This window comes from Taudactylus pleione, unplaced genomic scaffold, assembly GCF_031769625.1.
Source record: "Taudactylus pleione unplaced genomic scaffold, aTauple2 ptg000977l, whole genome shotgun sequence".
Taxonomy (NCBI): Eukaryota; Metazoa; Chordata; class Amphibia; order Anura; family Myobatrachidae; genus Taudactylus; species Taudactylus pleione.
The window spans coordinates 1635912-1662483 of NW_028285378.1; the positions used below are offsets into that span (position 1 = coordinate 1635912).

At 44.5% G+C, this 26572-nt stretch overlaps 1 protein-coding gene across 3 annotated transcripts in view; it reads left to right on the plus strand.

Moving 5' to 3' along the window:
* SEC22A (SEC22 homolog A, vesicle trafficking protein) overlaps positions 1-26572 on the plus strand; it is a 53379-nt gene that overhangs the window by 16466 nt on the left and 10341 nt on the right. For 2 of the 3 annotated variants that reach the window (XM_088460733.1, XM_088460732.1), the window contains 4 exons: positions 4976-5181; positions 19295-19458; positions 21816-21995; positions 23840-23961. In XM_088460733.1, coding sequence (XP_088316859.1) covers positions 5000-5181; positions 19295-19458; positions 21816-21995; positions 23840-23961 — 648 coding nt within the window. In that variant the 5' untranslated portion in view covers positions 4976-4999. The remainder of the gene's footprint in view (positions 1-4975; positions 5182-19294; positions 19459-21815; positions 21996-23839; positions 23962-26572) is intronic. The other variant, XM_088460734.1, reaches the window with a different exon arrangement.

Sequence of the window (26572 nt, forward strand, 5' to 3'; positions counted from 1 at the left end):
AACTAGCTTGGTTTAGCCCTTAACATACTAGCAGGGTAATGCTGGAAGTTGTAGTTCGATTAGATTTGGAGCCCAGAACATTGCGTAAACCTGAGGTACCATTTATATTTCTTGTGACAATTCTGTTCAGACTGCACTCTCTAGAACAATGGTTTTCCTACCTCAACGCTTAAGTATCCCCAACAGGTCATATTTTGAGGATTTCTGTCTGTGGAAGCAGGTGGGATAATCACTGACCCAGAAAAATATATTATAAGTCACCTGTGCTTGATTAAAGTGATCTATAAAACAGAACACCTGCGCTAGACGAGATACAGTAAATATCCCGGAGGCCGCGATGCCGACTCTGCTATTACCGGCGTCGGAATCCCGACAATGCCGGCATCCCGACCGCCGGGATACCGAAGGTCAGTAGCGGTAGGTTAGGTTTAAGGGTAAGGGTTAGGCACTAAGGGGGAGGGTTAGGTTTAGGGTGCGGGGAGGGTGAGGTTAGGTTTAGGCACTTGTGGGGGAGGTTAGGGTTAGGCACCAAAGAGGGAGGTTAGGGTAGGGAGGGAGGGGTTAGCATACCGAACAGCAAGTGTCGGTATGCTAGCCCTGTCGGGATGCCGTTGCTGGGATTCTGACAGCCAGGTTCCCGACTGCCGGCATCCAATACCCAGCCCGCGCTAGACATGGTTAGTGCTATTTTTTGTTTTCCCTTTCCCTGTCTGCCTGTTAGGATGTTCCTAATTTTAAAGTGGGTGGGAATAGAAAATTCTGCAACAGGACCTAGTATTTAAGGGACCAAATCTGCTGATCTTATGGGAGGTGACCTGTCCCATTGTGTTAAGGTCAGGGCTGTGTGGGATTGAAGAGGTCAGTGGAGTTGCGAGAAGAAACTAGGACCCCAGCGGCATAGAATAGTAAGGCTGCTGTAAGTTTTTCAGGATGCTGGAAAACTATTACGTTGTATGCACTTTTATTTTTGAAAAGTTCATGCATCCAACTATTCACCTTCCTTTGACTTGCATTCCCGTGGTAACAGATTATGTGATGTAATTGATTTGTTCACCTGAATGGGTACAATGCAATATACAGATGAACCTTATAGAGCTTTCACCTGAAGCCTGGAATTTCATCGTACTTTAGAACGTTCTGGAAATGGTGTTTTGCTCCTCTCAATAGATCCCAGCTCAGCAGAATCTTTCTTTGTTTACTTAAATCTTCTCTCTCCTGCTGCCTTCTACCTGAGGCTTGTCTCCAAACATCTGCCTGCTTCTTGGGCTGTCAATCATCCACATGCTACATAGGACCCCAGCGGCTATCTCAGCATTTGGCATTAAAACAATTATTTTTTTTCTATTAAGTACTCAGAATTTCATGTATTAGTGTTTCTTGAATTTCAGCAGTTCATTAAATTGTGTTATATTGAACTGTTTGAGTTATTAATGGCGCTGTTAATGGAAGTTCCGACAAGCATGCTGTATATTTTCACAAGATAAAATCATAGTATGTATCATCAGCCAACATTACAGAGCATAAAAAGACCATTTATTTAAACACGTATTTCATTTTTTAGTGTGTTATAATAATGCAGTTGCTACTCTGTCTCGACCCAAAGGATAAATGTGAAATTGTACAATAGGGCTGATTTTAAGTTGAGTAAGAGGCCCATACACAAGCAGACATATTGCCCGATCCTCCGATTGGATCAGAAACACCGATCTGCCAGTCGAAAATGCCGAACGGCAGCCATCGATGTTCGCCGATCTGTTGGAGGATCTGTGAAATTCTACATATTAAAAGTCATCGATTTGCAATTCACAATCAAAACATGTTGGATTTCACTGATCATCTGGGGATCGTAGAATTGCGACAATCAGCCAGTGGTGTATGGAGGCCTTTTAGCAAAAAAGTGCAAGTAAAGGCCCCATTGTCTCAGCGCACCGGACACCGGCATGCACCTACTGGGTCCGGAGGCATTGGTTGGCAGCAGAGCAGTCACTATGTAAATGCTTTGGAGTTAACCTGAGTTTCTCATCAGCCTATCACCCTCAAAGTAAGGGTCAGACGGAGCGAGTAAACCAGGATCTGGAAAAGTTTTTTTTGTTGTATGTTTCAGCCAATCAAGAAGATTGAGTATCCTTGTTGCCATGGGCTGAATTTGCCCACAATAATCTGTTGCATGAGGTATCGAGTCACTCTCCATTCTTCATTTAGTACGGTCTACATCCTGTGTTACCAGTGCTCCGGTCGGTTTCACTTCCAGTTGTCCAGGGGTACTGTGAACTGTTTCCTCAATATCTGGAGAGATGAAAAGAGGAATTTGTGCAAGGCCTCTTCTAGGTACAATACTGTTTGCGGACAGGAAGAGGAATAAAGGTTCTTTACTAAGTCCTGATGATTGAGTTTTGGTTGTGTACCAAACATCTGCTATTGAAGGTGCCCATGATGAAGTTCGCTCCCAGGTCCATTTGCCCTTTTCAGATCCTCCAAGTGATAAACTTGGTAGCGTGCCGTCTGAAACTGCCTGGCATGCTTAAAATACAGAATGTTTTCCAAATCTTTCTCCTGAAACTGCTGGTTCTCAATTGATTTTCAACACCTTGAGACCCTCCTTTGGCTATTCCAATGTACCATCAAGAGGAATCTGAGGTGAAACAAATTCTGGGCTCTAGAATCTCTCGAGTTACGATTCAATTCCTTGTGGATTAGAAAGGTCCAGAAGAACGCTGCTGGGTTATGGCTTTGGATATTGACGCACCTTAACTTGTTTGGAAATTTCACCAGAAGTTCCCTGGCAAGCCATTGGTGGGGTGTTCGGTGCCCACCCCTAGTGGAGGGGGTAATGTCACAGTGTGCAGGACACCGGCAGGCACATACCAGGTCCGGCAGCGGGCGGGGAATCCCCGGCACCGTCTGCTGTTTCCTCCATCTTCCTCCCCGGCGTCAGTCTGCAGGCGGCCATGGCTCCCCCGGGAGTGCACGTGCCGGCCTGTGTGAATTTTAAAGGGCCAGTTCTGTAATCCCCACAGATGACGGGGTTGGAGAATAGGTGAAATCCAACATGTTGGATTTCACTCATTTGCAGATCACGATTAAAATATGATCATGATTTGCAAATCGGTGACTTTTAACATGTAGAATGCCCTGATCCTCTGACGGATCGGCGAACATTGATGGCCGCCAGTTGGCATAGACGATCGGAGGATCGGGCAATCTATTAATAGCTGTATGGGGTCCTTTAGATTTGATAGGGGTGTGTTCAATTTCCAATCTAAATTGAAATGTAAAAATAAAACTGTCCAGTATTGGTGAGCTACATACAAAAGCAACCAGTATTTACCCTGCATGTAATCAAAAAACAGGTTGGGTATGAAATACCGGCGGCTCAGTAGCCACCGACAGTGGCAGCCCGAACATGCAGAATCCTGACGGCGGCTGTAAGCATATCATCCCTCCCCTGTCCCTTTCCCTAACCCTCCCTGAGTGGTGCCTAACCTTCCCCTTCCCGCACCCTAAACCGAACCCTCCCGGGGGGGGGTTGCCTAACCTACCCCTGGTGGTGCCAGCTGGTTGTAGGAATAAACAGCTTATATATTCATTCAGAAGTAAAAGGTACTCTTGAGAGGAAATGGAAATGTATGAACGCAGTCCGTGTCGGTCAGCAGGGCACAGGATCAATTTTACAATAGAAGAAGCTGAAAGTCTATAGTATAAGATGCCACTCATATTAAAAGTGAGTAAAACTCTGTCATACAATAATCAGGTTGAAAACCAGTCTGGAGAGATCCTTTTTAGGCTGGGCACACACTAGAGCGACATTGGCACGATTTGTCAAATTGGAACAACAGATCATGTATATCGTGTAGTGTGTATGCACAATTGCGCACTCCCGCACGTTTTTTATGTCATTCCCTGGTTGGCCATGCTCCACAGTCAATCAGAAGATATAGTGTGAACGATATGCACATCATGTACAGTGTACGTTCAACCGGATGACCAGGCAATATGTAGTTCCAATTTGGCTTCTAGACGTCACCTCTTGCTACTCCCACCAAGTGATCTTAAAAGATGGTTGTTCTAGTGTGTACAGGTGCAATGATTAAACGTATACAATCAAAGGACACGTTACATTGTCCTGTTGCTTAAAGGATTGCACGGTGTGTACGCTCAATATCGTTAGTTCTGGGCTCAAGGGAAATTGGATCAACCATCGGGCCGATTGCCCGTCCTGATGTGTACCTGGCCTTATTCTGTCTTGCAGTGACAGATCATTTAACTATTATGGGTACAAGCTCAATAACAACAGTTCATTAAACTCATTTAACATCGTAGAACGGGTTATTGTATGTCTGCTTACCCTACAGAAAAAGAGAGTGTGGTGAAGACTTCAATCGGTATAAAAATTAGAGCGCCTTAAAATTCTAAAATAAATCCAATGTAGCTAAATAACTTTTTTTAATTTCATTTAGTTCAGTCATCTTTTAAACAGGCAATGGGGTATTTCTTCCAGCCTTTATTCTCATTGATAAGCTTGCAGTGGGAACATCATCACTAAAGGGGCCTATCCACTAGGCGACCTGAAAGACTGAACGTCTAGCGTTCAGACCTTCGGGCGACGTTCACTGAACGTCATTCAGTAAAGGAGCCCGACCTCCTATCTCTGAACATGCCGAACCTGACGAGCATTGTCAGGTTGATGGGCATGTTCAGTAGATGGTCAGGGTTGGCAAGGACCCATCATGCACGCGGATCGCTGGTCCTTGCGGGCTATCCATTACACGACTTTGTGAACAATGCGACCAAAACCTCCTGGTTTTGGTCGGATTGTTTACAAAGTCTGGTAATGGATAGGCCCCATAACTATGATAAAAACAGGATTGATTTGTGTAATAAAACTGTTCTAATCAGTCATCTGTATTTTTCCATAATAGTTTCTGAAAATATCTTTTGATTACAGATACCTTAGCTGTTTTTTTTGTTTTTACAGTCCTTGGTATAAACGCTGCTGGAAATGTCTGTCATTCTGTTTGCGTCAGTGGTTCGAGCGAGAGATGGGCTCCCGTTGTCGGCTTCCACAGATCATGAGCAAAACATGGCTGTACAAGAGACCAAGAAATACCTGAAAGTGGTGTCCAGAAAATTGGAGCAGCTCCCGGACCGGTGTGCTATGAAGAGGGGCCCACACAGCATTAAGTAAGTTCATTAATGCATGTGCTACTTGTCAGGTATAGAAAGACCAACTTGGCTCAGACTTGCCATGTTCTCTGCCACTGACCTGCAAAAATGGCAGGGGGTGATTATAATTTGCCTGTATTAGTTTATGGCTGAAAATGCAGTTATCCCTGATAAATATGTGTCCTCATACATCTAGCCTCAATACACCACGCAGCGCGACTTGCCTGGCTTAAGTGAGCCGCCAGGTCCTATGCAACTCTGCTAGCGTTGGGTGTCTTTTTTTTTTTTGCCGAGCATGCGTCTAAGTCGCAATGCAATGTGACTCGGACACACCAACAGACTGTGCTGATTAATTTGATATGCAACACTTGTATGTCTGTATATGAAGCACAACGGAAGTGGGAGTGAAAAAACAGTGGCCGCTACATTGTAGCCCTTCGTATACAGATACAGAGACTAAAGGTGGGTACACACCTAGCAGATACAGTATATCTGCAGATTGAGTGATCTACAGATATATCTGCATATGACGGTTGTTCATACACACTGAACAACCATCATCTTTCTGCTGGCTGGGGGTCACGCCGAAACTCCCTCCCCGCAGCTGCCGCTGCAAGTGTATGGGTGGTCGGCTGATTGCCCGTACACACAGCATGATGGACAGATATATCTGCCAATGGCAGTGCAGCACATCCGTTGCGATGTGTCTGTGAACGACGTCGTTAACAGACATATCGCTGGTACACATTGGCTGACGGACATATGATACATAGGTCGATCAATTGATCGCCCAATATATCTGCCAGTGTGTACCCAGCATAAGACGCACACAGATATACAAGTGTCACATATCAAATTAATCAGCACAATCTTCTTGTGCATCCTAGACGCATTGCAACTTAAACGCATTTTCGGCAAAGAAAGATGCTCGGCGCTAGCAGAGTCTCAAGGGACCTGAACAGAGAGAGGCTTTTTAGCGCGACTGCAGCAAAGATGTGTGAGACACATCTGTAAGTGGAGGGATACTAGAAGCTAAAATACGATTTGAAATAATCATATATTCTGCAGTTAGAAATCTGAAACTCACAATACAGTGAGACCTATTTATTACATTTACTGTCATTACCGTTGTGATAGATGAAACGGGTATACTTAGTACATCTTCTCCTGTCTCCTTCCATCCGCCATTCCCATCATGTCTGTCTTTATCATTCATATTCCACCCACCACACTTTCCTCTCCAACCACTGGAAACTATTATTATTATTAATAATATTATTAATAAGTTTCTTATATAGCTCAGCATATTCCGTTGCGCTTTACACTTGGAAACAACATTAATAGAACAAAACTGGGTAATAACAGATGGACTTAAAGGTAAGAGGGCCCTGCTCGCAAGCTTATTCCATTCTCCACACCAGTGTGTCAGTTTGTATTAGTATAACATTTCGTATAATTATTATAGTTGTTTATTCTTTGTTCCATTCCCTGGTTATTTTCCCAGGATATTGTCTTCTGTATGAAATGTATGCTACTTTTCTGTCTCCATCCTTCAGTTCCTCTATTTGTTTCCCCTTGTTCTATTCTCTTATTTAAATAAAAACGGCATTCCTAAACTATATTATATCACATATATCCCATCTGTCCTTTTAGCAACATATATACAGCTGTTAGAGTGTCCACTGCTAAGTTTCTTATGCAGTCAGTGCAACATTATAATAATAGCCGGTGGTTTTATAAGCTTCGTTTTAATGTTATGTTACAAACTTTTTGTGTCATCCACGTAAGCATCACAAACTGGTGTAAGATTTATTTAGAGGTGTCCCCGACGCTGCTTGTTTTTTTCTTTCCTGCGGTCTCTTTCCTCCTCTCTCTCTTCAGCACTCCATCCCCTCTTTTTCTCCTCCTCTCTTTCCCTGTATTACTCCATATCTCAACTCTCTATTTCTCTTTCTCACTCTGACACCCTTCCCCCTTTCTCTCCCTTTTTTTCTCTTTTTTTTTTTGTATTCTCCATTTTTCTCTCTGTTTCTCTTACTTCCTCTGTCTTTACCCTTCCTCAGTCTTGCTGTTGTCCCCTCTCCTGCCCCTCTGGTTCTGTATCTCTGTTTCTCTTACTTCCTCTGTCTTTACCCTTCTTCAGTCTTGCTGTTGTCCCCTCCCCTGCCCCTCTGTTTCTGTATCTCTGTTTCTCTTACTTCCTCTGTCTTTACCCTTCCTCAGTCTTGCTGTTGTCCCCTCCCCTGCCCCTCTGTTTCTGTATCTCTGTTTCTTACTTCCTCTTTCTTTACCCTTCTTCAGTCTTGCTGTTGTCCCCTCCCCTGCCCCTTTGGTTCTGTATCTCTGTTTCTCTTACTTCCTCTGTCTTTACCCTTCCTCAGTCTTGCTGTTGTCCCCTCCCCTGCCCCTCTGTTTCTGTATCTCTGTTTCTCTTACTTCCTCTGTCTTTACCCTTCCTCAGTCTTGCTGTTGTCCCCTCCCCTGCCCCTCTGTTTCTGTATCTCTGTTTCTCTTACTTCCTCTGTCTTTACCCTTCCTCAGTCTTGCTGTTGTCCCCTCCCCTGCCCCTCTGTTTCTGTATCTCTGTTTCTCTTACTTCCTCTGTCTTTACCCTTCCTCAGTCTTGCTGTTGTCCCCTCCCCTGCCCCTCTGTTTCTGTATCTCTGTTTCTCTTACTTCCTCTGTCTTTACCCTTCCTCAGTCTTGCTGTTGTCCCCTCCCCTGCCCCTCTGTTTCTGTATCTCTGTTTCTTACTTCCTCTTTCTGTACCCTTCTTCAGTCTTGCTGTTGTCCCCTCCCCTGCCCCTCTGTTTCTGTATCTCTGTTTCTCTTACTTTCTCTGTCTTTACCCTTCCTCAGTCTTGCTGTTGTCCCCTCCCCTGCCCCTCTGTTTCTGTATCTCTGTTTCTCTTACTTCCTCTGTCTTTACCCTTCCTCAGTCTTGCTGTTGTCCCCTCCCCTGCCCCTCTGTTTCTGTATCTCTGTTTCTCTTACTTCCTCTGTCTTTACCCTTCCTCAGTCTTGCTGTTGTCCCCTCCCCTGCCCCTCTGTTTCTGTATCTCTGTTTCTCTCCTGCCCCTCTTGCTCCTCTCTCCCCTCTTTTATTGTAAACTTTAGTACCTCCTCCTCCGTGGGCCCGTTCTCAGCTCTTGGAGTTCCGCATTGTGTGCAGTGCACATAATAGCACTGGCCAGCATGGATGTCTACAGCGTACCTAACACACAAAGCATGCATACCTAATGCACAAAGCATGTGTGTTAAACTGTACAGAGGGCTAGTGTAATTATTTTGTATTTGCTTAAGAAGGATCGTGGGCAGGGTTGCAGGGTGCTGAGGGTGTGTGGTTGTTTTTGTTTAATAAGACTCAGCGATAGGCGCGTGTAGTAAAGGTTAAGCCCAATGTTATGATATACTTTTATCCGTACTTGATTTTAGAATATCGATTATACTTAGCATTAACCTTTTTTTATTTTCTGCTTTGCTATTGTACTTTTTGCAACCTCCTTATTTTTTATTTCTGTATGTGGCCTGTGCACCCCTATGTGTTTTTTTCCTTTCTGCTATGGTGTTACACATTTTTGGCTGACGATAATGCTCTGATGTTATTGGGTGATTTTTCAGGAGTGTTTTATCACAAGGTTGTATGTGATAGCTAGTACGGGAAACAACAGAAGTGTTTTGAGACTGTTATATGTATTATGCAGGAACTCTCTGGAAGTGGCATCATTGACACTGGTGAGAGTCACACCAACTGTCATTACATGCCAACGTGATTTTGACATTTTTATCATCAGTTGATTTCGTTATATAGATTAAGCAGAGGAAATATTTCTAGTGTGTGTTTTTCTCACTTTTACTCCAAACATTGGGCAGAATTTACTAAGCGGCGGTTTCTATTCTATTCTAAGCCCCCACGGTTTGGTAGCTGGTTCTATTCTGTTCTAAACCCCGGGGGTTTGGTGGCGGTTTTGCAGCGGTTTCTAAATGACAGCCCTGTTCTATTTTATTCTAAAGTGTGTTTCGATGGCAGTTTTACAGTGGTTTTGGCCTTAGTAAATCTGCAGGTAGCAAAACCGTCGCCAAACCACAGTCAAAACACATTTTAGAATAGAATAGAACAGGGCTGTCATTTAGAAACCGCTGCAAAACCGCCACCAAACCCCCGGGGTTTAGAACAAAATAGAACCCGCCACCAAACCGCTGAGGTTTAGAATCGAATAGAAACCGCCGTCAAACCGCCGCTTAGTAAATTTTGCCCATTGCTTTATTTGCGTGTAATGAACGTTCTTTCTGTCAATTGTGAGACTTGTGCAGTTTGTGACATTGTCACAAGCATACAATTTACAGCAGATGATACTGCATAATATTTTTACTTGGGTCTGAAAATCAGTGAATATAGTAATTTATTTGGTTCATGCCACGGTTTGTCGGGGGGCTGTAATTTGTGATTAGTTATGTCTGCCGATTGTCATGTGCGTCCGAACTTCTAGAAATATCTCCTATGTGATTTATAGTCTGTTTCTGTATAATCCTATAATTATATATTAGTTCTTTTGTATATAAATTTCATAATGTCGTTTAGCTACTCCTACATGTAAATAATTTCATTATGTTATGTCCTTCATTTAATTAAAAGTATATATTACATTTGATATTTCTAACAAATAATGGTACCTTCTGGTAATTAAAGTGGAAATGTACCAGAAATGTATTCGTGCTGAATAATGTAAAATAAAGTGTATAGTTCTTATTCTCTGATCAGTCATTTCGGTATTCTGCCTTGCAACCCTTGTAAATTAAACAACAACCCTTGCATTTTAAACAACAAAAAACAATCCATGATCCCAATCCACATATTTTCGCAATAATTGCAGAAGATTCAAATTTGTTAAAATAAAACGTTATGTATCTGTTTGGTGGTCGGTCAATCCTGTAAACAGGTTTAATAATATGATTATGTTTCTAGGCTCCTTTCTAGGTCATTCTGAAACGGGAAGAGGGCATTATATTCAAAACAGATGAAATAGAGTGATCTATTCAGCTGGCATAAATATGCCTCTGTTTAATCTGTTCTAGATGACTGCATAATATAAATGGTAAATTGCATTCTCAGATGTAACAAACATATAACTATTTTATTATGAATAAAACAACTCCATTCACCATTCTAAATGTATTATATACAAATTCTAATATGAAATGAGGGGTATTTGGGGTAAAACAAATCTGCTGCATAACTCTAAATGTTTCTGCTTGTTAAATTTTATTCCATGGGTTGGGTATAAACGATCCCGGAAGCCCGACTCCTGAAGATCCCTACGGAGGTTGGTAAATACCCTATCCCTCCCCTCTCCCCCCACTATCCCTAACCCACCCTTAGTGGTGCCTAACCCTAACCTCCCCCGGTGGTGCCTAATTTGCCCTTCTCGCACCCTAAACCTATCCCTCCCGGGGGGGTGCCTAACCCTAACCTCCCCACGGTGGTCCCTAACCCCTCCTCTCCGCAGCCTAACCATAATTTCTCCACAGGGGTCCCTAAAACTAACTGCCCTATCACCGGCTAACACGCTGATACTTACTCAAATCTTTAATTTGGGATTCCGGCGGTCACGATGCCGCCGCCATTCTGATCCCCTTCGGGATATCGGCGTCTGCATTTAGCCGGGCGGCGGGATTCCAGCGTCAGTATTTCGACTGCCAGCTTCCCGTCGCCGGCATATAAACTACATCCCATATTCCACACCCCTGATCATCTGAAACCTGCAAATCCGAACCTCTCTTTTGTAAGGTCACACATCTTGTTTGCTCGGAAAGCGGACTGCCATATGGATGTCGGGACTTTTATGAGACTTGAAATTGTATCTTGTGATCCATGAATCTTTTCTTTGCTTAAACTCTTCAGTTTCCTAGCTGTTGACAATGGGATTTGAGCCGTGTTCACCAGCCAATATCTGTGCCATTGTTTTTCAGTTGCATTTGACCATTTACCTCTTGCTGTCCCAGTGTTAATTAATTATGTCATTAGTAAGTAGTGTTTACTTCACTTAGATCTTCGGTCCTGCAGAATTAATGTGCTGAGAAGCAGCCGTTTTGCTTGATTAAGGACGTTAATAAAGATGGTTGCTTAGGAAATTATAATCGGTGATACAGTACATTATTACTGTTTTTTTTACAAACTTATAGAAGGAGAACCGATGTCAAGTTTTATTCTGGACACACACATTGGGCGGAATTCAATTGATTTCGCGGGCCCGCATCTCCCGTCTAAAGTGACAGGAGATCGCGGGCCGCTATTCAATTGTGCCAGCTTTTCACGCTGATCGCGCCCATAGAGGTCAGGTTTAGCCGCGTAAAGCAGCTAAACCCGACCAAAGTGCTGGGTGCGATCGCGAAAAGTGATGTTTGGGCGCCCAAACATGTCACTTTTCGCACATTTCAGCTCTCATCCCCCTGGGGCTGCGAGCTGAAATGTAGCGCTTGGCAGCTGATTGCACCCGACAGGAACAAGAATAGAATAGCTCCATCGGGTGCGATAGGGGCTGGAAAGAATTGAATTCCGCCCATTGCATTATCAGTCAATTGACTCTTTCTCCCTCATCAAGGCTGGGGGTCACTGGACCATGGGGAGGGGTTGTAGATGGCACTGCAGGAGCTAGCACTTAAATTAAAACTAACCTGTAAATTTATACTCTAAACTCCTTTCCTCTGCAACCTCAGCATGTCAGTGTAGTGTAAGTGCCTGTGGAGTTTGGCACGTTTTGAAGGGGCTGCCCAGCCCTTTGTAGCTGTCTTAGGTTTTGTTTTTTTCTTTGTAAGTTTTCCTTTGTTTTATAGTTAAGCTGGGTACACACTGAACTGAAAAGATATATCTGCAGATGATGGTTGTTCATACACACTGAACGACGATCATCTGTCTCTGGCCGGGGGAGTGTCCTGCCCCTCTCCCCGCAGCCTCTGCTGTAAGGGTATGGGCGGGCGGTAGACTGCTCATACACACTGCCCGATGGACAGATATATATCCGCAGATATATCTGCCATTGGCTGTGCAGCATACTCAACGCTATATGTTTGTGAACGACGTAGTTCACAGACATATAGCTGGTACACACTGGCCGACGGGCATCCGTTATATTGGCCAATCAATTGACCAAGGCCAATATATCTGTCAGTGTGTACCCAGCATTAGGTACTGTGCGCTGCTTGTGGCAGCGCACAGTGGGTCGTTCCATGCCAAGTCATCACAAAAGAAAGTAACTTTTCAACCTGACCATCTCTGGTCTTCATGAAATTTTGTAGGATGGTAAACACATACTTGCCTACTCTCCCGGGAGTCGCGGGAGGCTCACGATTTTTCAGGTAATCCAGCGCACCCCAGAAATAGTAGGCATTTCTCCCGCATCCTGCCCACTTCCTAGTGACGTGGGCAGGATGGGGAGATTTTCCGTGAAATTTGCGGGTCCGCAGGGAGGGGCGGGACCTAATGCCGGCTATAGTCCCCCCGAAGCAGATAGAAGATGGTCCTCTCCGGCTGCTCCTGGAAAGGAGTGAAAGAAAGTCGGTAAGTATGGGTACTCATAAAGTAACTTGCATGTAAAATTTTAGCCCTCAGTGACACAGTGTTCATACAACAGGGTTGCAAACATGACAAATAATGTACAATTTATGCTTGCAAGGTCAATTAAAATGAATCATAACTTTGCTTCTAATTGTGGTAGAACTTTCTTGTTGGTCTTGTTTTAAAGCTAAGGGACCATAATTTTCATTTAAAAAAAGTTTTATATTTAAATATTGGCTTCTACATTTCAAGGTCACATGATGTGACCTTTGAACTTGAATATCTAAAAAAAAAAGTTGAATTTTTTTTGTACATAAAGTATGTTATACAGCTTACTTGCCTACTCTCCTGGGAGTTGCGCGAGGCTCCCGATTTTTTGGGTAACCCCCAGAATAGTAGGCGGATATCCCTCATCCCACCCACTTCCTAGTGAAGTGGGCAGGATGTGGAGGTTCTCCGAGAAATCTGCGGATCCGTAGGGAGGGGGCAGGGCTAAATAACGCAAATTTGCATCCTTTAGCCCCGCCCCCTCCACACAGACCTGCAAATCGCGGAGTTTTCCTTTAAAAGGGGCGTAGGCTAATGATGACTATAGTCTGACCCTGTTCCCTGAAGCTTGGAGCAGCAGGTCCTCTCTGGCTGCTCCCGTAAAGGATTACAAAAAAGTAGGTAAGTATATTATACAGTTAAATACAATCTCTCTTTGGTTTGTTTTATTTTGGGAAGCCTATGGCAAAAGGAGTAAAAAAAATATTAAGTACGGCAGTTGAACCCTTCTTGCACTAACCCTGCAACTGGCAAGTTCAGACTTGTCTTGTAGTGTCTCTGTGTCGTCTTCTCAGTCTGGCTGCAGCTTCTGCATTGAGAACTAGTGATACAAGGGACTAAAGGGGCCTATCCATTAGCAGATTTTTCTGAAAGACAAAAGATTTATCTTTTGAAAATTCCTGAGGCTGCTGTGACAGATATCTGTCATGTACATGACAGATTTTTGCAAACGATGAACGATATTGCATGACATCATTCTGGGAGTGGATTTTTTTTTTTATGTTTCTATTCATTTTCATTAAAAAAATCGTTTGTCGTATTTCTAATATCTGTCAGCAATAAACGATAATTGACCAACAAGTTTGCATAGACAAAAGACCCAATTTGTCAGCCCACGGGAATGCATATTTTTATCGTTCAGAGCCTATCCATTAGTAGATAAATTGAACGACTGAACGATAAATCGTTCATCGTTCAAATTTATCTGCTAATGGATAAGCCCCTTAAGACAGTTTATCTCATACAGTTAATCAGTGTATACTGGTAGTGTGATCAGGAGCGTGACAAATGGATAAGTACATTAAGCATACTTGCCAACTCCCTGAAATAGTAGCAATCTCCTTGACTCACTGAAGAGCCTAGCAATCTCCCTGATTGCACCTTACCCCCAAATATGAAGCAGTTATAGTATAAAAAAAAAAAAATGTTTACATTCAAATGGAATCAGTATAATTTCCATGCATTGGTTATATAAGGCACAGTGATCCCTACGGGTACATGCATTTTCTGAAGAGTTTAATTGTGTTTTCATCAACCACTGCTTTGGGGCTCATTTACATATGGGTGTAGTCAGTTTTATGGCACGTCTCTCAGATGTAGCAGTACACACACACTTTACCGCCGTGCTCATAGGTGTTGCTTTCACAATCTCCCTGAAATGCTTTAGCAAAAGTAGGCAAGTATGACATTAAGACTCAGTGCTGCAACCTATTTGATATTAAAGGACAAAGCAGAAGTAGAAATCAATTAAGGAAGGTGCTATCATGGATGGTTGAAATACTGCCACATGTCAATAGTGATCAAATGATTTGTGATAACTGTAGTAAACAAATTAAAAGGGATTCTCCAGAATTTGGTCACAACGGTACTGTGGGTGCCTCGCCCGTCCATGAAGCTGTTGGGTACGATGGACTCCACCTTCGAGACCATTCAGTATGCCTGGTTCCACTCGTGGGAAATTCTCCAGAATTGGTCGGGGCGCACATTTCTTAACCCAGCTTCTGGTTCTGTAAGTTATCACGCATCACACCCTTCAGTGGTGGCTGGTTTCCGATCATCTGCTCCTGGAATGATCCTTGGTCACCCCAGCTTGGGTCATTGTGACCACAGATGTGTCTCCTCGTTTGGGCTGCCGTGGTGTTAAGCCTTCGACTCCAGAGTATTTGGTCGTCTTCGGACACGGCCCTACCGATCAATGTGCTCGAACTCCGAGTCACCTATCTAGCTCTGCTAGGGGCCCAGTCTGCCCCAGCCGGACAGTGCGGATTCAGGGCCTGATTCAGACCCGCTCGCGAGCACACAGTGCTCACAAGCGAGTCGATGGCTGGGCAGTGCGCACGTGTGAGCCCCGTAGCGAGTGAATTTTCACTTGCTGCGGGACTCACTACAAGACGGGGCGGCTGTCGATTGTGATTGACAGCTCGCCCCGTTTTGTAGGTGTGCAGGGGGGGGGTGACTGGACAAACGGAGGCGTTCCTGAATGAACGCCTGCCGTTTGTGGGCGGCCCTACTGACATCACCAGTGATGTCAGTAATGAACTGAGGCTTGCGGTGGACGAGACCCTACCACAAGGGTCTCGTCGCAAGCCCGATGGTCACAATAATCGCGACCATCGCCATTGCCACCCGCTTAAGCTGTGGGTCACCCACAGCTTAGCGAGCGGCCTGGAGGCGGGGGGGGGAACACTCTGACTCAGAGCAAGCGCTCACAAAGAGCGTCCGGCTCTGAATCAGGGCCTCAGTTGTACAGCGCCATGGCTGTGGCATATGTGAATCATCAGAGTGGCACCAAGAGCCACGGGAGCAATGGTGGAGGCGTCCTGCATTCTTTCTTGGGCAGAAGCCTTTGTTCCAGTGATCTCTGCGGTGTTTATACCAGGCATGGACAATTGTGAGACTGACTTCCTTAGCAGAACCACCATTCTCTTGGGTGAGTGGTTTTTCCATCCAGAGGTCTTAAAACAATTGTTTCAGAAGTGGGGTCTTCCAAAAGTGGACCTCATGGCATCTCGTCACAACTTCAAGGTACCCCGGTTTTGTGCGAGGTCCAGAGACCCACTGGTTTTACGGTGAATGCCATGAATGTTCTGTGGAGCTTCCGTCTAGCGTATCTCTCCCCCCCTGATTCCCAAATTACCTTGGGTACTCAAGCGGATGAAAAAGCAAAGGGGTACCTGTGATCCTAGTGGTTCCGGACCAGCTGCGCAGGTCATGGTACGCCGCCTTCCTCAAACTGGTGGTAGGTCTTCGCTTAGCTTCTTCTACTTTGGATCTGCTTCTACAGGGCCCATTTCTGCACAAGGGCCTTCCTTGGTCAGTTTTATCGGCCTAGCTTTTGAGGCCGGGCACTTGAAGGCAAAGGATTTTTCTCTGTTGGTTGTTTGTACTATGTTGCGGGCCCAGAAACAGGTTTCGTTGCGCAATTACTACAGGGTCTGGAAGATCTACATCTTGTGGTGTGAAAAGCTTGTGATTCACACTTCCAGGTTTCGCCTTCCTTGGTTCTTGGCCATTCTTCAGGGATGTTTGGAGGCCGATTTGCAGATTCGCTCCTTGAAAGTGCAAATTCATGCTATGTCTATTTTCAGCGGTGTCTGGCCTTTCTTCCAGAGGGTTGGCCCTTTTTACAGGGGGTGTTGCAGGTTCAACCACCGGTAGCTCAATGGGATCTTGGCCTCTCAGCTCTCAAGTAGGCCCCTTTGAGCCATTGGATTTAGTGGACCTTAAATTTGTTACTTGGAAATTGGTTTTCCTTATAGCCTTTGTCTCGGCTCGGCGGGTTTCCGAGTTGGGTGCTGTGTCTTGCAAGCTGCCATCTCTCATATTCCATGATGATAGGGCGGTTCTCCGCACAGTTCCTTCATTCCCGAAGGTTGTTTCAGCCTTCCACTTAAACCAGGAAATTGTCTTTCCTGTGTTTCCTTCATCAGTGACTTCTTGAGACGATCTGGCCCTGTTGGATATCATCCGGGCCCTGCAGATCTACATGAACAGAACTTCTTACGTCTGTCGTACGGATTCCCTACTGGTTCTTTACGATGCTCAGAAACGTAGTTGGCCGGCTACGAAGCAGACCATTGTACGTTGGATCCAGTCCGTCATCACTCAAGACTATTCTGGTGCGGTGAGACCAACACCAGGCAGGGTGTCTGCTCATTCTATTCAAAATATTTTTAGAACAAATGTTCGGCGCTGGTTGTCTGCTCTGCATTCTACTTGGCGGTGGCGGCCTCCTGGTCGGCGCGACATGGGGCCTCATCTGAACAAGTCTGCTATGCAGCCATCCGGTCCTTCGTCCACACGTTCGCTCGTTTCTACAGTTTCATGTTTTTGCCTCTGGCGATACCCGCTTTGGGCATACAGTTTTCTGGTCAGGCAGCCTGAGCGTTCCCTCCCCTGGGGGCGGTTCTTGTACGCCCCATGTTCCAGTGTCTCCCAGCCTTGACGAATGGAGATTTATGGTTACTTACCGTTGAATCTTTTTCTCTGAATCAGGCTGGGGGACACTGCATTCCCTCCCTCACTCAGACGTGTGGTGTTTTGTTCTTGACCATTTTGGTCCCTACTGTTTTTTTTGTAATAACAGTTTCACTGGGTTACTGCTGCTCCTTACCGGGCACATTTAAAGTTGGACTGGCATGCTGGGGTTGCAGATGGGAGGGGCCCAGGGTTTAAAGTTACAGTTTAGTTTTAATTTAAGTGCCAGCTCCTGCAGTCCCATCTACAACCCCCCAGCCTGATTCAGAGAAAAGGATTAAACGGTAAGTACCTAAAAATCCCCTTTTTGTAACTCATTAAGATCATTTGCAGACATAAATGTGCTTGGAATATATGCACCATGGACCTTTTCATGACATCATCTGAGCACAAGCAGATCCTATGTCCTTGGATAAGTACCCAACAGTCGGACAATATTGCATTTTTTGCCATATGTTTGGCCAGGCCGGAGTGTGATTCTGCCACTGTGCGAGAGGGAATACAGCCATCTCATGGGTATACAATCCAACTGAACAAATGTAATATTGTATTTTAATCCCATCTCTCATATCTAATTATCCCTCTCCGCTGCTCATTATGAATTAGTGACTGGTATTTTTCATGTATGCATGCATACCAATCTTTCATTATATTTGTCAGATAAACCTAATCCTTGTTTCTGCATGAAATTGCCCTCTACAAATCCAGATAACAGTTTACAAAGCTGAAAGTGTTGTGTGCGAAAGAGCTAATATAGGAAGCAATCATCAGTGCAGTTTCAGCAGTTTAAATCTGCAGTACTCTTGTCACAGCCTTATACTTTATAATCTTGTTAGCGTATACCTAATTGTCTGTTAGAAACAAATGCATTAGTAGTCATAAAAGTCCATGAAACCATAAGGCCTACATGTGTGGGTTTCTTAGCATGTGGTGTGCTGCCTGCCAACGATCTGTGCTTATTATCCGTTTATTATATTAAGACGAGCGCGGCAGAGGTCAGAACACTGTTCGGTCATTAAGTATTTACTTTTAACTCTGGTACACACTGGAGTGATATCGGCCCAATGTGTAGTTTTCGGCAGAATTGGAACGATATATTGGATGGATCACTAATGCTGGTTACACACTAGACCAGATGTTGTCAGATCCGGCGAAATGGAGCAACATGTCGGGCACATTGTCTAGTGTGTACCCACTATGTCGCTGATGATGTGCGTTCCCACGGGTTATCAGCAGCATCCTCCATTGGCCTTAAATGCAGGGCCGATGGGGGATGTCGTTAGCGAGGGCCATGCTACAGAATGCAGCGTGGCCGTCGCTACGTTGCTGCCCGCAGCGGCAAGTGTGTGTGCACTTGCCGATGCTGGCTTCCCCACCAAGTCCCATCGCTGCAGACGTCGGGCTGGGTACACATTGTCTAGGGTGTACCCAGCCTTAGTGTGTAAGGCCAATCTGCATGCTTTCGCGATCGTTAGTGATATCTTCCGGTCAGCCATTCTGCACGGCTAACCGGACGATATCACATGCAACGCTGTGCAAGGTAATGAAGGACGGAACAATGGATCGTTCCGTCCTTTATTACATCGTTCTGATGTGTACCACGGATACAATATGTCGGCCCGTTGGCTGCCATATCGTCCAGGTACACAGCGTCTAGTGTGTACCCAGCATAAAACACATTGCGCTAATATAAAATGCTCATTGTAACATTTATTAAAATTTTATTTTAATTAACACTATGTAAAGTTGGCTCTACACAGGAAAAAATACTTCCACCATGATCACTTTAGCTCGTTATCCTCTGCTCTCCAGCTCCTCAAACTTTTTCATGTCTATTTGTGATAGAAATAGTTTTTTCTTACATATTGTAATGAACTTGTGTTTTATAATTAATAATGCCATAGCAGGTTTGCTTTTTATGGGGAAAAAGATGGAAAGTTGTGGCAGCTACTTAGTTGAGCTGAATTTTACGGAATACGATGTTACTGCGTCCAGTTAGTGATCTGTTGTTTATTTACTGACATGGCAGCTGGTGCCTTGGTTGTCTTACAGTATTATCAGTTCCCTGGGTGTCAGCTACATGATGTTATGTTCCGAGAGTTACCCAAGTGTCCTGGCCTTCTGCTTCCTGGATGAGCTGCAGAAAGAGTTTATCACAACTTACGAGATGGTTCATATCAACACAGCCATCAGGCCATACTCCTTCATTGAGTTTGGTAAGTAATTGACCACTTCTTTCATGACCATGGCATGCAAAAATTGTGCCATCTTTACTTTACTGCATCTGTGCTTGTTACTATATTAAAAGACATTTTATTGAGCTAGTACTTACCCGCAGAGCTCTATCTCCAACAACCGCCTTATCTCTTGTGTTCTTTTTGTTCTTATTGAAAGGTGTAATCTCTTGTTACTGACTGCCCATTCCCATGAAGACTACAGCTCTTGGACATAGGGAACACAATCTTATTGTGCTCATCTGGAGCTATGAACCATCCCAGTAAATGTTCCATTTCATTAAGTGGTATCTTATGTTGGAATGACAGCCCATTTCCCTGGTACCTGTTTAATTAATTCTAAGGAAAGTGTGTTTTGTTTTTGTATCTCTAATAGACATAATGGGCGGAATTCAATTGATTACGCGGTCCGGATCTCCCGTCTAAAGTGACAGGAGATCGCGGGCCGCTATTCAATTGCTGTCATTTTTCGCGCTGCTCGCGCCCATAGAGGTCAGGTTTAGCCGCGTAAAGCAGCTAAACCCGACCAAAGTGCTGGGCGCGACCGCGTAAAGTGATGTTTGGGCGCCCAAACAGGTCACTTTTTGCACATTTCAGCTCTCATCCCCCTGGGGCTGCGAGCTGAAATGTAGCGCTGTCAGCTGATCACGCCCGACAGGAGCAAGAATTGAATAGCTCCGTCGGGCGCGATAGGGGCTGGAATCAATTGAATTCCGCCCATTGTGTTTTTCTCTGTAGTTATTAGAAAAACAATTCTTCCCTATTGTCTACGCTTTTTGGATATTAGTGGAACTACCTCTGTCCCTGATGGCTGCCCTGAGTTAGGACGCATGCTCTGTAGGGCAGAGAATAAGACTGGTCTGTTACATTCCCTGGCCCTCTTTTCCTCCTTCAATTCAGCTTGCGCGATCATACTGTACCCAATGAATGCATGTTCTTTTCACACAGACACCAGCAAAACTGACCAAATAAGTATTTTTAATAGTAAACTAGCTGCATTTCCCCGCACCGCTTAGGTGGAAGTTGGTAAAACTGTCTCTCCCTAGCCAGCCAACTCCCTCCCTCAGCGGGCTGCACTCTGGTGATCTCTGCCACTTGGACACCAGCTGCCTTGTACCGAGCTTCGTCTCCTGCACAGGAACCACCTCTAGGGACTTGTACTAAGCCAGCCCCTCTGTTCTCTTCAGTGACTGCTCTCCAGTATTCTCGTCACTGAGGAAAATGCTGCAGCCTCCCCAGATGACAGGGAGCTCCACCGTTCACCGCACATAACGGATCCCTGACCAGCAGGTACACCAGCTCAGTAATGGTTCTCCTCAGGTGGCAGCTACCCTCTTTACTGCAGGCTCCGGACTCCTCTCATTGCTCATAGCAAAAGCTCCTATTCGGAGCATAGGGCTGAAAAATAATTTAGACTTGCTGAGAATAGTGCAGGGGGGACCCTTCCCCGTGGAGCTCCATCCACAGCCCTCTGGCGACCGATTGTGATCATTCTTAGCCTAAATCCTGCCTGGGAAAAACACCTACACAATGGTGAAAACCGCATCACAATCTGTTCAGTGGTTGCAGAGTTTATTATAATCAGACAAACAAACAGATGTTCTCATTTGTAAGTATTATAGAAGATATTGATACTGTAAGACGCTCCAGAACTTCAATAAAATCTGTGCACTCCAACTAAACTGGTAAATTAATTGCTTTATGTTTCATGTTCAATATCCTTCTGCTATAATGCTGAGATTAAGCTGAATTGAGCCTTATTTAGTACACACAAACTATAATTTGTATATAACACTTCCATTCAAAGTAATTCAATGATTGGGCATATACTGAGGGTTAAATATGGTGTTGTAGAGCTAAGTGCTCTCCTGTGTATAATGACCCAGTAACGGCTGTGTTCATTTCCAAACTTCTTTGTATACACCACAAACTCAACATCTGCTTTTCCCTCCAGTCTTGCAGAAATTCAGCAGCATAGATAAAATGCTTGTGAGGTGATTTACCAGCTATACGATGACACATTGTACAATGGATGAGTGCCCAAACGGTGCATTACTACTTTCTTTATAGGTAACAGACAGCGTAGTAAGTCTAATAAATATAGTGGCTAGTAACAAGCCGCTGCAAATTATAGAGGATGCTTGCAGATAAGTAAGGCATTTAGTGGAAGGTAAATTACTGTCTGCCGCAGGAAGATGGTTACATGATAAACAGCGCACAGACCGGAACGGTGTGACAGAATACAGCAGAGATAAATTACGGCAGGAACCGCCAGAACAAGTGGGCGTAATCTAAGGAAAGGAAACTTTATTACAGATATATTTAATCTTGTCCAACAGATAATTTCATACAGAAAACGAAGCAGAGATTCAATAACCCGCGGTCACTTTCTACAAAGATGAACCTTGCTGACATGCAGACTGAAATCCGCCTGCGGCCCCCATACCAGATTTCTCTGCAAGAGCTTGGCTTGGAGAATGGCGTCAGCCATCAAAAAGGCCCAGCCTATAAGGGCATAGGTAAGGAGTACTTGGCCCTGAAATGCGGGTTGGTTTTGCAGAGATTTTGTTTCTTCATCTATTTGTATGGCAAGATAATTTAATGTTTAACTTTGCTATCAGATTAGGTGGAGGTGGTGGAATGAGACTCCCCCCTTTCTCACCACATGAGGGAATGATAGAGTTCGCTCCTAAAAATGCATACCTCCCTATAGCCCTGAGGTTCAGACATTAAAATGCATACCTCACTAAAGCCCTGAGGTTCAGACATTAAAATGCATACCTCACTAAAGCCCTGAGGTTCAGACATTAAAATGTATACCTCGCTATAGCCCTGAGGTTCAGACATTAAAATGCATACCTCACTAAAGCCCTGAGGTTCAGACATTAAAATGCATACCTCACTAAAGCCCTGAGGTTCAGACATTAAAATGTATACCTCGCTATAGCCCTGAGGTTCAGACATTAAAATGCATACCTCACTAAAGCCCTGAGGTTCAGACATTAAAATGCATACCTCACTAAAGCCCTGAGGTTCAGACATTAAAATGTATACCTCGCTATAGCCCTGAGGTTCAGACATTAAAATGTATACCTCCCTATAGCCCTGAGGTTCAGACATTAAAATGTATACCTCCCTATAGCCCTGAGGTTCAGATATTAAAATGCATACCTCCCTATAGCCCTGAGGTTCAGACATTAAAATGCATACCTCCCTATAGCCCTGAGGTTCAGACATTAAAATGTATACCTCCCTATAGCCCTGAGGTTCAGACATTAAAATGCATACCTCCCTATAGCCCTGAGGTTCAGACATTAAAATGCATACCTCCCTATAGCCCTGAGGTTCAGACATTATAATGCATACCCTCCCTATAGCCCTGAGGTTCAGACATTATAATGCATACCTCCCTATAGCCCTGAGGTTCAGACATTATAATGCATACCCTCCCTATAGCCCTGAGGTTCAGACATTATAATGCATACCCTCCTATAGCCCTGAGATTCAGACATTAAAATTCATGTGACCTGTAAGGATGTAGAAGTTTGTTTTTTAAATGATGGTGTGGGTAGATTGTGGGAGTAGCTTGTATAGATATGAAGCGTGATTTAGGTTGTGCCAACTTTGCTTTTCAAATGTTGGACGATCTAACAGTCGCATAGAGCAAAATATGAACATTTTCGGATAGTAGCCCCTTCTCCCTATCCTCACCAAGAGCAGGTTAGGATAGTAGCCCCTTCTCCCTATCCTCACCAAGAGCAGGTTAGGATAGTAGCCCCCTCTCCCTATCCTCACCAAGAGCAGGTTAGGATAGTAGCCCCCTCTTCCTATCCTCACCAAGAGCAGGTTAGGATAGTAGCCCCCTCTCCCTATCCTCACCAAGAGCAGGTTATGATAGTAGCCCCTTCTCCCTATCCTCACCAAGAGCAGGTTAGGATAGTAGCCCCCTCTCCCTATCCTCACCAAGAGCAGGTTATGATAGTAGCCCCTTCTCCCTATCCTCACCAAGAGCAGGTGAATAACAGACTGTTGTTGCTTGCCATGCTGTAAGTAAGGCCACTTCATGAGATGATTTGTGTTTCTCCCCTGTGCTCTGTAAACAGCTCATTAACCCCATTATTACACTCTTTCCAGTCCAGTGATTTAAACAAAGGAGCTTCTTCTGCCTCACTTCCCTTCTCCTCATGTGGCCAGCCTTTTATAGATTGTATTGTGCCTCTTTTCTCTCCTTCTCACTACCTCTCATTATCTATTATGTGCAAGCAGCATTTCTGACACAAGTTCTCTGTGTCACCAAACACAGGTCTGCAGCTGCCCTCAAAGACATCTCATCCATGTAACTGGTCCTGTCTCTTTCTTTCAGCAGCCCCTCACCAGCGTCTGGAACCATTGACCTTGACTGGTATTATCTCCTGTTTTCTCAGTCTGCTGTGTGCAGGACTCAATCTAATCCGCGGTTTTCATGCAGTAGAAAGTCTGTTGCAGGTACTGTACAATTATTAGGTGAAACCCGCGTGTGTGTGAAGGTCTGCGCCTACCCAGCCTCTAGGTCATATTCACTTTTATCAATCAGTAATTTGCCAGAAAATGAGGGAGCCGGGCGGTTGCGCCCCCCCCCCCCCCCCCCCCCCCCGCCCAGCTACATACTGTTAATTCTGCATTTGTACATTTGAGAAGTACAAGACAACTGGGTTTGATCTCCCCATACAGCATATTAAATGACCACTGCGCATAAAATATTTGTTAATGCCCTTCTAATACCATTCACAAATCTGTATTTAAAAAGAATAAACAAAAGTATACATATTTGAGATATGGCATTGATAGAAGCGGAAAAATATTATTCCTGTGCTCACCAGACTGAATAACGCTGCAGGGAAAAGGGAGCTTTACATGTCTTATAAGACAAGGCAGTAGCTTTCAGAGAGGTATATAAAAGGCTTATATACTGTATAATATTATTTTTATTGTCGTTGGGATATACAAGATAGGCAAAATAAATGCAGGCATTAAAATAAAGGCTATAGAGAGCCTAGCTTGTAAAAGAGTTTACACTCTAATGGGAAAGGGCAGTTTTCAAAGTTTAGTAGTAGAAGTAGGGTATGTGTAAAGGTGTTGCAGTATAGGTGGGGGGAGTAAGGTAGGTGTGAGGTTGGTACTTCTGTATCTTTGCGTCCCCTGGTTACGCTACTTGCGTATCTTCGCTATTCAGTGAAGATACGTAAGTAGCGTAAACTTCAGGAAATACTATTCGGACCTTTGCGGGCTCGCTGCACTCATCATGGATTTATTCCCCCTCCATGCCCACTTGGATGGTAGGGAATGACGTTGGACACTGGCTTATAAGCTTGTGTCAAACGTCATTCCCTACCATCCAATGTCATTCCCTACCATCCAAGTTGGCATGGAGGGGGAATAAATCCATGTGGCGAGCGAAGCGAGCCACTGTGCCTGCAGCGCGGCGTGCGCAGCGACCCCGCAAGGGTTCGAATAGTATTTCCTGAAGTTTACGCTACTTCCGTATCTTCAACACACATCCAGCAGGGGGCCGCAAAGATACGGAAGTACCGGGTGGCTGTACCGATTGGAGTAGGGTATGTGCAGGGCTGTACGAAGAGCCGTCCGTCCGGTGCCGTCGCATAGGGTGGGATTCCCTGGGGGCGGTACCATCCGTGCTAACCCTAAGCTGCAACCAGCACCCTTCTTCGGCTCACTGCTCCCCCACTATGTTGAGAGAGACATTGTCGTCTTCCACAGTGCCAGGGGAATGTCTTCTGCCGCTCAGAGCATCTGTAGGACTAGCAGCATGCAAGTGCTCCAGAGAAGGCGCAACCCTTGGGCGCTTAGTTATGATGCTTTGAGCGCCGTTCAGGGGGCAGGTGCAGCACAGGGCGCAGTGGCACCCCATTACAGGGCTGGGTATGTGTGAAGATGTACCAGTGCAACCACAGATGTTTCCTCCCTCGTTGTTGCTCAGGTTGCATCATTCAGGCATCTTAGTCATGTTCTGAAATAATGCAGTGAGACGCGACTGAATCTACTGCATGCAATACACAGCTTAACCACTTAACTGGCTAATATTTTTTCCACAAGCCACTCAGAAATTGTAGGTTTTTTTATGATTGAATTAGGTCAATAACATCTATTTAACACTTATCCAACACAATTTTCTCCCATATCCAAATATTCCGAAATACAGATTTTTTTTTTTCAGCATGACTGAGATAGTGAAACCTTTCCTTTTTGATGGCTTAATGTACACAAACTTTGTTTAAGGTACAAAATTATTAAAAATATAGTATAAAATTACCTTCAGGCTGTGTGTATAAGGGGTCTATAAAACATAAATGCATTATGTGTTTAGATTTGGGTCCCATTCCTAATATATTTCATTATGGCATGCAAATATTCCAAATTACAGAATATTCCGATATCCAAAATAACCCTGGTCTCAAGCATTTTGTATTTGGAAGACTCAACGTGTATACCATAAAAATAGGCATTTTTATGCTATACTGTGCATCAACTTGAACTTTAAACTACTTATCCATAGTCAAAAAGATTAATTGAACCATGGATACTAATCTTGATTACTCAAAAATCGTTCTTCCCAGTTCATATATATTGGAAAATCACTGCACACAGAGGCACTGCTATGTAGGGATGGCCATTGGTAGGTTAACCATCAATGGTACCATTGGTGGTTAACCTTGATGGTATGAAACCATCGACGGGGAACCAACAATGGTTTCGCCCACCGATGGTCATCCCTCCTCTATCACTCAAGGGAAGGTGGACCAACCACAGACAGGGACAGGGCATCGCAGGTTGCGTCAGGGGACAGGTCTATGCTCCATGTACTGGCACTGAAGAAATAAAAATTTTTATAAATCATTGCCGGGCTCTGTGTCATTCATGGGAGAGAACAATTGGTTCTCCCCCATTGATGGAAAAACCATCTGCAGTTATCAATCGATGGACGTTAACCATCACTGTTTGTTGACCATCCCTACTGCTATATTTATAAATTGGGGAGGGGAGGGCGCTCATTACTTTACATACCCAGACGGCTGCTCCTCTCTACAGCCATTGGGCA